At 34.2% G+C, this 12,725-nt stretch overlaps 2 protein-coding genes across 3 annotated transcripts; both read right to left on the bottom strand.

Moving 5' to 3' along the window:
- Positions 1-209: 209 nt before the first annotated feature.
- On the bottom strand, positions 210-5,661 carry LOC130807544 (uncharacterized). The gene is made up of 9 exons (XM_057672795.1): positions 5,336-5,661; positions 5,164-5,237; positions 3,626-3,728; positions 3,240-3,337; positions 2,959-3,089; positions 2,767-2,875; positions 1,548-1,739; positions 1,335-1,471; positions 210-687 (listed from the first exon to the last, which is right to left on the bottom strand). The coding sequence occupies exons 1-9, from the start codon at positions 5,568-5,570 to the stop codon at positions 405-407; spliced, it is 1,362 nt and encodes a 453-aa protein (XP_057528778.1). The 5' UTR covers positions 5,571-5,661; the 3' UTR covers positions 210-404.
- Positions 5,662-6,033: 372 nt separating this feature from the next.
- LOC130807543 (uncharacterized) lies at positions 6,034-11,020 on the bottom strand. Of its 2 annotated transcripts, XM_057672793.1 has the most exons (2): positions 9,147-11,020; positions 6,034-6,632 (listed from the first exon to the last, which is right to left on the bottom strand). In XM_057672793.1, exons 1-2 carry the CDS (start codon positions 10,913-10,915, stop codon positions 6,626-6,628), a joined length of 1,776 nt encoding a protein of 591 aa, XP_057528776.1. In that variant the 5' UTR covers positions 10,916-11,020; the 3' UTR covers positions 6,034-6,625. The 2 variants fall into 2 exon arrangements, with proteins under 2 accessions (XP_057528776.1, XP_057528777.1); XM_057672794.1 differs by lacking the exon at positions 6,034-6,632 and having other exon boundaries at positions 9,143-11,020.
- Positions 11,021-12,725: the final 1,705 nt, after the last annotated feature.

The raw sequence follows: 12,725 nt of genomic DNA, 5'->3' as shown, positions 1-12,725 counted from the left end.
TCATAAATAGTTTGATAATCATTTGTACAAATATACTCCTCTATTTATATGAAAATTTCCTCGTCTGATATTTATTTTTATACTCTTCTAATTATATGAAAATTACATCATCTCACAATTTTTTTAGAGAAACAACAATTTGACTATATTAAGAAAGTGCAAAAAGAAAGATAAAAAAAAAATGAATTTCGTTGAAAACTTTCTAAAAATGGTAAAGGGGAAAACTCATAAGTCATAACGAAGATCAGTATTAACAATAGGCAATTGCACAAATTTCTATCTTGTGTTAACATACCTGAACTCCTGAAGGGCTACAGTTTCAAAAGAAAAAGTGAAGAGCTACACTTGGCTTGGATATACAGCATGGAAATGACTTAACAAGCTTACTAAGATGTAATCTAAAATCAGGCGCTCAATACTTTCTTGAACTGAGAAGGAACTCGAAGCAGAGGAGCCTGAAATTCACCGGGTTTTCCTAGTTGGCCGCAAGCTGCCATTTGATCATCACCCCTGCTGAATCGTAGGAACACTGTGCACCCTCCAGTGGCCAGAACATTCCTGAACTCGATCATCTTCTTTTCTTCAGTCGGCTTGAAGAGGGACCCACTATGAGGATTGAATTGGATGAGATTGATCTTGCAGGGAATGTCTTGAACAAGATTAATAAGTCTCTTTGCATCCTCCATGCTACAGAAAAACCATACACAAGTTCATGTTGCACTCAACCAATTAGCAACCGTAGGAAGCAACATTAAAAATGATAATCAAAACATATGATCAAAGGAAATAAACTGAAAATTAGGAAAGCTATTCTAATGCCTTCATCGCCAACTCAAAGTTAACATTGAGCTCTTAGGAAAGGATGATTATAGGAATTGTTTGGCAATTGACTGTTGGATGTTGACTGTTGATTTTTTTTAGGTGGCTTGTTTGACCAGCTGGAAATGTTGGCTGTTTTTGTTAGCTTTTAAGCTAGCTGAAAAAGTCAGGTGTCTATGGAAATGTTTGGTAAATTTTGATATTGGTTGTTAGCTGTTTATTAGAGAAAAAGTGGGTCAACAAGCCAAAAGCCAACAAAAAAAAGCTAACTGGAGTAGCTTTTTTATTTTGGCTTAAAAGTCAGCTTTTTAGCTGGCTTAAATTTATCACTTTTTTTAACTGTTTGACCAACCAATAAACCAAGAGCCTAAAGCCAACCAAAAAACTAAGCAAAAAGCCATGAACCAATAGTCTAGACTCGAGATTAGGGAAAGAAAAGGAGTAAACGTGAAATGCCACAGGTTTGTTACTTTGAAGAGTATTTGACAATATAGTTACGCATCAAAGGTGCTAACCTGTCATTGATTCCAGCAAGCATCACATATTCAAATAGAACTTTGTAATTACGTCGATGTCTCAATACTTCTCTAAGTGTCCCAAGAAGTAACTCTAAATTATACTTCCGATTGATAGGCATGATCCAGTTTCTCACCTGAAAGTTTCCCCGAGATTGGTAAATAACTTTCACCGACTAAATCGAAACAGAAAATTGGGTTCTAGGAGATCACCTCATCAGTAGTCGCATTTAAGCTAACGGCAAGAGCACAAGTGGATTCATGGAGAAAACGCTTCAGCTGTGGGACCAGTCCACTGGTTGAAACAGTAACTTTTCGTGGACTGAAATGGAGTCCATGCTCATCCACCATTATGTTTGCAGCTCTAATTACGTTATCAATATTCTGAAATGGTTCTCCCATGCCCTACAGAGCACAATTTTGAAAATGAGTGGACACATCGATCAATTACCAAGAATAAGGAAAAGGTATATTAGTTAAAAGAAACCATTACTATTATCCGATGTTACACAAATCGAAATTCGATGCAATACAAGAAAACAAAACGAGAAATGAAAAACGAAAAACATTAATTTGGTGTTTCGGAAACTTAGAAAACAAAATTTGATCCAATAGTAGCTCAGATAGGGCCACGGTGTTGCTCAAATACGTAGATCATAAATAGCTATATCATTAATCATACATTAAGTCTTGTATCATAAAAGTAGAACGTAATTTACCCATAAATTCATAACATTTAAAAAAAAGAAAAACAGGTTTTCCCATCTTGATGCAAACGAGAAATGTTAATTTAGTGTTTCGGCGTCTTTGTACCATTTTGATACGAATGGTTCGAAATGCTGTATGGGTCATAGTTTTCCATTTTGCACTTCAATGCTATGACCAATGACATTCAATGAAAATCTATCCAACCAATGCTTGAACTTATGATGTCTTATATAAGAAACATAAATGCAGCTAATATTCTCCAAAAAATTGCACAGTAAAACACTTAGCAGCATTCCATCAACTGACTTCAACTTAGGGTGGGGTTTGGGGAGTAAAATACTCAGATAAATTGTTTCTAAAATATAGAGCGCTACAAAAATCACAATGAAACTTTGCTCTGAAACAAAAAAGGCATCTGCATAAACTATTGGAACAGGAAAGCTGTGCACATTTTTGCCATCCTTTTTATCAGAGAAACTGGGGCAATTTCAACATTTGTTGTGATTATTTTTATATCATGAGACAGACCAAAACAGACTTAAAGACTATAAGATCAAGAAAAATTTGCAAAATATAACCATTCTTGCAAGTTACAGCACGGTAAGTTCTCTTACTCGAGAGTTAGATGATGGATGTATCATACTTGGAATAGAAGTCAGAATTTTATTCACATGATGACACAAACAAGTACACCTGATTACTTTAACATGAACAACACATTTACCATGAAGACGACATTTGTAATGCACCCAACTTCTTTAGTGAACAATCGCCGAGCAAAGACAGCCTGTTCTACAATCTCAGCAGTAGTAAGGTGTCTGGTTAATCCCATCCTACGATGTAAAATAAGGAAAAGTAAGTTGATAAGAAAATAGATGAGAAATCGTCAAGTGAACTTAGCATGATAAAAGCTTGCCTTCCAGTAAAGCAGAACTGACAATTCATAGCACAGCCCACTTGACTTGAAACACACACTGTATTTCTTCCTCTATCACAAGGGATTATAACTGTTTCAATCACCAATCCATCCACCAATGTGAATAATATCTGCAAGCTCCTGCGAGTTTCAGGAACAATGAGAAGATTTTTACATAAAGCTGAATCCCCACCCTCAAATGAAATGAGAGATCTCAGCAGTTGTTAATGGGTATAAATGGCCATAGTGAAATTATTCTGCAAAGAAAGTTCCCTTTTCACCTTTTTAGTTCCATCAACTGCAGAGCGAATTTCTTTCAGAGACAATGCCGTAAAATCTGCATGAACACTCAACATTTTTTTGAAATCCTTGTTTAAACCTATCAGAATAAAAAGTTGTATTATCAGCAAAGAGGTCAATGCGAATACTTATACAACATCCACCCATCAACCTTAAACTAAAATGGAACATTTGATGAGTTTGAAAGCTTTGACCATTCATTCGTCAAAATATGTGTGAGATTATTGTGAAGATATTATCACTAGATTTAAAGTCCATGCTTTATGAAAGTTAAATGTCGCATAATATTTTCTAATGGAGGGAGTAACAGACTAACAGCTTTGTCGCTAGAGTATTCAAAGGGTAAAGAATAAAATAATCTAATAACCTTCCAATTCCTCACAGCAATGAGCCCAGATGTTGTTACCATAAAGGCGTTTCCACAACATCATCGCCTGACCTGGCCTATAACCATGTGACTGGACCCATTTCTGTCAAAGGAAATATCAAAATGTGAAGCATATAAATTTAAAGATTAGACCAATTAGCAGTTTGTAAATGACAGCATAAATAAGTTACAAAGAAGCATCAGGAAGAAGGCAAAGTAGTTAGTGAGAGAATAGGAATTCTTAGCTCATAGTAAATGGAAGGAAGTAGGGGGGTGAAAATCATTATGAAATTAATAATTGTTAATTCCATTTCTCGGTTGTTACTAGGGCAATCCAAAGCCACTGAAGAGCTTAACTATCCTTTTTGTTCTGTAATTATGATCTTTGTAACTTCTACGTTTTCAACCATTGAAGAATATTGAGCATTCAAGCTTAGGAAATTATGTAGATAGGGAGTTATTAGGTCATACAAGATGATATAAAAATGGACAACGCCGGTTAGTCACCAAATGAAATGATTCTTATCAACTCCAAACTCCAACATGAACTCCTATCTTCATAATTTACCACTGAAGATATTCTCCGAGTTAAATCAACCCAAAGAGACAATCACAATTCATATATCATTCCCTCTCTTAACAGTAATAATTGACTTTCAAAATAGACCGCTCGCCTTCTACCCTTGTGATAGGGGTTCAACTCTCACCTACACAATGATCAACTTCCCCTCTCCTCTTTGTTTGTAGCGGATTCTCCTTACCCAAGAATAAAGACCTCTTGCCTTTTGACACCCACCACTCCTCAAGAATCGTTAATGGTTCAGGATGCAAATGCCAATATTAGCTTATGTAATTTCCATGGTTCCAAGCGTGTACAATATCTCAAACAAACCCAAGTACGACCAAGGTACAAGAGGATTCAAGGGTCAAACCACCTATATGAACTTGTGGTTTTTATTCTACTTTGAAACATCCTCTAATACACCATAGTATATGAATGACCATCAAACTAGACCGCCTTCCTAGAAACACCTATCTCACTCCTCAACAATCATAACCGGGTTCATGATGAAAAGGCCATCAATTAGATAGGTGCACATCTTTATTGAACCCAAGGACGGCCAAGGTACAAGGGGATTCAAGGGTCGACTAAAGCTATATCAATCCATAGTTTCTAATCTACTTTGAAATTCCCTAGAAACGTTTTCATACAAGATAAAACATCAAATCAAACAACTTAAAAACTCCATAAACAAAATAAGGCACAGCCACAGAATCAAGGCGAAGAAAATTCTATTAAATTCTAGCCAACTGAAAGAAAAAATGCAAACTTTGTCATATAACAATACAATGTACTCCTACAAAATGTATGGGATTAATAAAATCATTCAATTTAAGAAAACTCAGCAAAACCACCTCATTAAAAGCAAATATCATCAAAATAAAGAAAACCCCACAAATTAAATCACTAGCAATACAATAAAATCACAATAATATAAAACGAAAAAAGAAAAAAATTCATGAATAGACCAACATACTTCAAGCTCATCATATGTCATTCCTTTTAGCAAAGTCCTTAACTTTTCTTCGTTGGAATGAGTCTCATCAGTTCCTACATCAAACAAAATTCAGCAATCTCAAAAATTAAGATAATTAAAAGAAAAATAAAAAAGAACCCAACATTAAATAACGAAAACAATAAATCTTTACTGGAAATGAAGGGATTAGAGACTGTATCATTGTCAATGGAGTAAAGAGAAAGAGATGAGGAACAAGGGGTGGCAGAGAAAGAGCGTTTGAGTTGATGATTTGAGAAGAAAGAGATTACAGAAGATGATGAAGATGGTGGAAATTTAAGGGTGGAGATTGAAGAGGGCGTTTGGGTGAAAGGTAGGGGATAAATTCCAAGCATAATACGCCTCATCCATATGCAACTTTTATCCATTGTTGAATGGTGTGAGAAGGAGAAAGTGTATAAGAATAGGGTTTAATACCAAGTTTGTAAAGCTTAGAGAAATAAGTTACGAGCACTGAAACGACGTCGTCCCAGTTTTATGAATTTTTAATTGAAATATTCTCAAAAACTATTAGGTTTTATGAATTCTTAATTGAAATATTCTCAAATAAATATATAGAGTATAAATAATAGGGAGTGAATACTGCATTTACTATTGATGTTCTACAATACCGTTATGTTGTCAATAAAATATTTATTGTCTTGAATAAATAAATGCGAGTATAAATAGGGGAGAATGAAAAGAAAAATTAACGTGTCGATTAAAAAATTAAGGACAATATAATTGTATAAATATAATTTAAAGTGAGAAAAAAAAATTTAAAAAAAATGTGAATAAATTTTAAAAGGTGGTTAAAATTTACTCAAAATAAAAATATCAAAAAACTTAGAGACGGAAAAAACTCATAATTTGTTTTATATTTGGAGCTAGAAAATAAAAATAAGTACTAAAATTTTAAAATAATATTACCACAAGTACACAAATCCACAATGCTATTAATTGCCAACCTAAGTGAGGTTAAAAAATATAATCCCAAATTAGAAGTCCATAAAACCCATTACAGTAAAAAAAAAACGCCAGTCACCAAATATAAATAGCACAAAAAGGTGACGAAAAGATCCTCAAAAACTTGGAATTTGCAAGTGCTTCTTGCAGTTTTGACATCGAAATTAAGAGAAGCAAAAAGGAGCAAAACGATGAAGCTATTGTAATTTGTAAAATCCTTCTCAGCTGAATTGTTGACTTGATAATTGTACATGAACTTTGTTTACTATTGCAGCTTAACATATTGTTTCTCTTGTCAACGACGCAAGGCATATGACACTTCACGCTCGTACTCGAGTTTACATCATGAGTAGCGAAAGGCGTCTGTATCTTTGCTGCCGAATGTACTGCTTATTCCTGATGGACGTATAAACTGAAAGCAGACCTCAAGCTCAATGACTAACATCGTGAAATTTTTCATTACATGTCTTGAAAGTCTTTAGTCCCTGCAACAACAAAAACACAAGCATATTAACTTATTTTAGTACTCAAATTCGAATTGAAAAAAATTCTATGTTTTTTTTTACAGTATACAAGTAATAGTGGACAACTGGCCTTCCAAAGTTGCACAAAAGTAATTGACACAAGACACCATCATCATCATACCCGGTGTACCCACCCATAAAAAACTATGATCATGGTCTGGGGAGGGACGGAAGGCGGCAACACATACCCATAAAGGAGGATGCGGCCAAAGAGTCCCCGACTGGGGATTGATCCTCAGAATGATAGGTTCTTGCAACGAAATTAAGACAAAACATGAACCTCACTATTTGTTTTTCATAGGCATTAGGCAAATACCAACAGGACATGGAAAGTTTCGCGACTGTCGACTCTCGACTGCCTTCGTGTAGAAGTGTAAATGTGTTTCAATGAGACTTCGAAGATAAATGGGTAAGAAAATGATTTGAAGGAAAAAATAGGAATACAAATGCAGGAACCAATATCCTTTTCCTTCTCATAAACAAATCCTTTTAAACTAGGATGATTTGGAGGAAAAACACAAACCCCCTATAAACTGCTACAAATACACAACATTCCATTGCCTTAATGCCACTAAATAAATCCCACTAAAGCAAAATTTGAGAGTCAAATATATGCAACGTTACCCTTGTAATAACAAAGAGGTTGTTACCGATTTCTACAACTTCACGTAAATAAGGAGGGCACATGATTGGCTTCCAGGTTCCACCAAAGAAATATAAGGTAATAAAAGGACAAAAGATGATTGCTTCAAGCAATGCATCCCCAATCGTTTTCATTTCTTTTTTCCCGATATCATACCTTATTCACGAACGTAATACTAGGGGGGCTGTTTGATTCGTGCGTATCGAAAACGGGAAAGGGAATTAGAACTCTTTCGTATCTTTGGGGGTGTGGTTCCTTAATTTCGTCAATATGCTTTCCCATTTCTCCATTGACATAACCACTATGGCACTACCAACCACTTCATCATCCCTCTACCAGAAACATTAACCAGAACCCGTCTAATGTCTAAAAGGTCATTCATTACCATCATCCCCACTCCCCCTGGATTCGAAACCACAAACTGGCAGACAGTACAATCACTTACTTACATCCTAAAGAATTCAATATTTCCATATGGGCCAAGAACTACAACATTAGCGCGAAGCCGCCAGCCCCTAACAAACAAACTATTCAAGATTTCTGAATCTGACTTTCCGACTAGGACAATGATTTTATTCATAAATCAAAACACAAAGGCGTGGACTTCAAATCAATGTTCTTTCACATTCAAAATTATTATCAATATCATCTCAACAGGACAGGGAAATTTTTAACTCTTAGCATAACCATGCTCATGAAACCCACCTCTGCGTAGGTGTAAAAAAACTTTGACTTCATCCAACTTTAAATTTTTAAACTCTAAATCAAATCACTGGCAAGACTCAAGAGGATGAATCAAATACTCCTTTCAGGAGAACCAAAACCTATGATTCAAATGGAGTATGGACATTTAAGTTGCATAAACGGAATGAAAAACTACAGTGTCCGCCAGGGCCTTTAAACAGAAGCCTTATCCAAGGAGAGAAAAAAGTCACAACTTGAAGGGTTCTACACAAGTTCAATAGCCTTTTTGGATAGGGGGGAGGTAATCATGTTTGGCAAAGATCTTTGTATAAATTTATGAAAGATCACAAATCTTCACACACATACACACCAACATGGAAGAACAAGAAGGTGCAATTAGCAATTTTTTATCCTTAGAAAAAGTATTGCCAGCTGGTCCATCATCTATGGCCACCTCACTTGTCCAACAAGCTAATCAGTGAAAAAATTATGGCCACCATGGTCTAGCAGAATTCTAAAAAGTAGAAGCCACAATCCATCTAAAATCTGAAGTAGCTTCTGAAAAATCAGAATCACAATCTGAATTTTTTTTGGTCTTTACTCTTTAACATACACCTTTCTACTCCAAAAAGTTATCTCCATCCCTCAAAACAAATGAATATATCTCATCAGCACAAAGGGGACCTTGCTCTCCAAATCCAAACAAGCAAACTAAAACAATAGTTACATACCCATCAAAAAAGAAGGGAAAACAGCATTATCCTGGCGATGTCACCATCAAACTGGCTGATACAGACATTATGAGTAACCTTAATAAACAGATCCTACAAACAATGTCTAAAATCCAAGCAATAAAAGATACGAAGTATCAAATGAACCCCAATTTATCCATAATCATTTCAATAATGCAACTATTTACTCAATAATGCAACAATACCAAGTAAAAAAAAAACATTGTTTCAGCATTCAGCAAATAATCTAGTTTTGTGTTAAGACTTATATAAGCTAAAATAAATTATCAAACTACACCCAAGCAGCATATATCTCATTCAGTTACTAGCAGTCTGCCACTCAGTGAAATCAAGAGCTGAAATCAGCACAAATTCAAATAACTGAAAATAAAAGCAGAGTTCAGAAGTGTAACTCACCAATATTTGATCAGTCCATCCCAGCCACAAGTAGCCACCTTACTTTGCTCCAAGGGGTGCCATTCACAACCAATACAAACCCCCTCATGACATTTCAATGTTCTAAAAACCTTACAAGTTTTCCAATCCCAAAACCACATTTTACCCTCGCCATCTCCGGACATAACAAAACGACCATCAGGCGAAAAATTAACTTGGCAAGCATACCCAGCAACAATATGCCCTGCAAACCTTTTCTTCTTATTAAGCTGAAACCTCTCCCTTGTGCTATAAATCAAAATCTGATTATCCAAACTTTGAGCAGCCAACCAATTAGTATTAGGATGCACAGAAATAGACGGCATTGAATGCATATGAGGTTCACTAATATACTTGATAACAACAGGTATACCAAACTCCCAAACTCTCAAACTCTTGTCATCACTCGAAGTAACAAACCTCCTATTATTATCAACAAAAGTAATTGTATTTACTGCTCCTAAATGTTGATCATACTCTTGTGTAATCTCACCACTATTTATATCCCATTGCACAATCTTCTTATCACTCATACCAGCTAATAACACATTTTGTTTATCATCATCAGGGTTAAACTTAACAACATAAGGAACTTTACCAGTAGAAAATGTGGAGATTACCTGACCCGTCTCAGTATCCCAATACTTGATATTCTTATCATAACCTGCACTTAAAAACTTAGTCCCATCATTCGAAAAACATACATCACGAACAGCCTTCGAATGCCCCATATAAGTTCTCATACATTTCCCTGAACCGAAAACATCCCATATCTTAATCTTAGTATCCATCCCAGCTGAAAGAATCAAATGCCCATACTTCGGGAAAAATCTAATAGCGGAAACTCCTCTTGTATGACCACTCCAAGTATGAACACATCGTTTCGGAATATAACAATGATCATTAGAAGCTTTGACATCTTTAGGAGGGGAAATCCATGACTTTCCTTGATAATCCTTTTCTTCCTTCCCATGGAAAGTAGTTTTATCAGCAAAAAATTCTCCTGTCTCAACTTTCTCCCCTTTTTCTTCAGCTTTTTTCTTAGCATATTCTTCAGCATACTTCTTCTGTTCTTCAGTCAATTCACCCTGCACAACTTCCTTCTTCCCAGACCAAGGACTAATCTTATTCTTCTTCAACCAAACTTCACTAGCAGGATTACTCACTTCTTCTGCATTAACATTTGTATCCTCTTCCTCTTCCTCCTCCTTTTCCTTCTTCTTCTCTATTCTACGTCGTTTCTGCTCACTTTGAGGAATATTATACACAGAAACCCCCTTATTTTTCTCAAGCGCATCAAAATCACCCACGTAATTATTAACCGCAGAAGCAGAAGGATCTGCAGCATACCCATATTTGTGAAACGTATTATATTGTTCATCGAACACAAACGAATCAATGGCCGCGTTTTCAACAAACCCTAATTTATGATTTCGTAAACCTTGCGCTAACCCGTCTTTAGCGTAAGGATGAGCTGGGCCATAAATGGGTGCCCAGAGTTGGTCGAAGGTGGGATTGTAGGAAACTAAATGTTGAGTTGGGTCTAAAGGTTTGGTGGATATGGCGGTTGTTGAGGTTGCAGAGAGAAGAGAAAGTGCTGTATCGTCTACTTTTGGTGCTGCTGATTTCGATGGAAGTGAGATAATTGAAGTTTCTTGTTCAGATTCTTCATTGTCGTTGTCGGATTGGTGAGATTGGGGTTCTTCATCGTCGTCTTCCGCCATGTCCGTGTAGTTTTTGAGGAGATCCATCGAAGGGTTTTGGTGGGGGAGAAGGGAAAATTAGGGCTTTTTGAATTAAATTGGGGAAAGAGATGTGAAGATGAAAGACGATGACTGTGAGACGGTCTACAAAATCACCCGAAAAATTAATTTATTAATGGTTTCACAATTTTCTTTTTAGTAATTTTCTTTTAATATTGTCTTATGTCTACAAATTTATTTACTTATTTAATCTCATTTGCTCATTGTTTACCTCATTTAATGTATTTTAAGTTTTTTTACTACAAATTAGAAGTAATTAACCCTCTTAAAAAGAAAACACTTAGTTAATCTGAAGTACAAATCATCCACTACTAAAAGACAAATAAAATATTAATTTGTTGATGATAAATTTGATCCCATTAATTTTTAAAATTTATTAATAGTGAATAGTTTACATGATTGATACATAAAACTAATGCAAATTAAATGGGGACGTTTAGAATGAAGTCAAAAATAATTTAACATTTGAGACTTTGAAGTATAAAGTTTTACTAGTTGGGTTTTTAATGTTAACATCCAACAAAATTAGTAAATAAGTAGTTGTAAATATTAGGAAAATTTATCTAGGATAATTCAATTTTTTTATGATTTACCTATAATAATTTCATTTATTGATTAACCATGAATAATATCAACTTTGTAATGTATTTTTCTATAATAAACTCAGTAGCCTGATGACTTGATGTAATAAGTTTTAATTTTTTATAAAAAGATAAATTAAAATAAAATATCGAAAAAAATGTTAAAAATAATGTTGAAAAAAATTTCTGATTTGTTTTTATTATTTAGAATTTTTTATGCAAATTTTCAAACTTTTTTTCTCTAATTTTACATTCATTTTAATTTACTTTTTTAGTGAATTACCTACTACAGTAGGTGATTGGGTTACTTAAGTTTACTCTTGGCAATACCCCTAAAGTTAAGGTTATTTATAGTTAATCATAGGTGAAATTATTATAAAAAAATCATGAAAAAGTTTAATTATTTAAGATAATTTTTTCTAAATATTTTAAGTCCTTAACTTGCCAAGCTAAAAAAAAATAATTCATACTCTTTAAAAACAAAGATGTCACACAAACAAAGTTAAATTAGGGTGAACTTTGTACTATTTGTTGCTTACGAATTTTACTTTGACAAATTCATTCGATGGCTTAAACTTTAATGTCAATACTAGGGGTGTGAAAAACCCGATCAGAAATATCCGATCCGAATTATTCGGTATTCGATTTTAAAAATTGGATAATTTACTCGATTTTTCACAATTCGGATAATCCGGGTCGGGTACCCGGTTTGATATCGGATTCGGATCACATATTTTTGGAAACCAGGTATTCGGTTTTATTTATTTTTTACTTTTTCGTAAATAAAATAATGATGGTATCTATTAAGATAGCCTTGGGTTGAATCTTAATATAATTTTTCTCCTACAGATATTTTTTTTTATAATTGTTCTTACTTAAACTAATCTGTAATAATATTATTCTTTAATTTTCTTAATTTTTCTTTATGACTAATTAAGCTAAATATTTTTAAACAGTTAGTATTTGAATTTTATATAAAAAAATATTATAAATAAAAATAGAGATAAAAATGCATGGTTGAATGAAAAAAGGACAAAAGAAAATTCTAATAAAACCGAGTCGAAACCGGATCATGTTTTTAGGTATCCGAAAAACCAGATATCTGAATTTCCGGATCCGATTTAATTTGCAGTATCTTCCATTTTGTTTCGTTCCACTTAATTTTGATTATTTTTATTTTTAGACTATAGACCACTAAATCCTTTTAATCTCATCTA

This window comes from Amaranthus tricolor, chromosome 3 (genome assembly GCF_026212465.1).
Source record: "Amaranthus tricolor cultivar Red isolate AtriRed21 chromosome 3, ASM2621246v1, whole genome shotgun sequence".
Lineage (NCBI taxonomy): Eukaryota > Viridiplantae > Streptophyta > Magnoliopsida > Caryophyllales > Amaranthaceae > Amaranthus > Amaranthus tricolor.
This window is presented reverse-complemented; position numbering and strand designations above follow the sequence as displayed.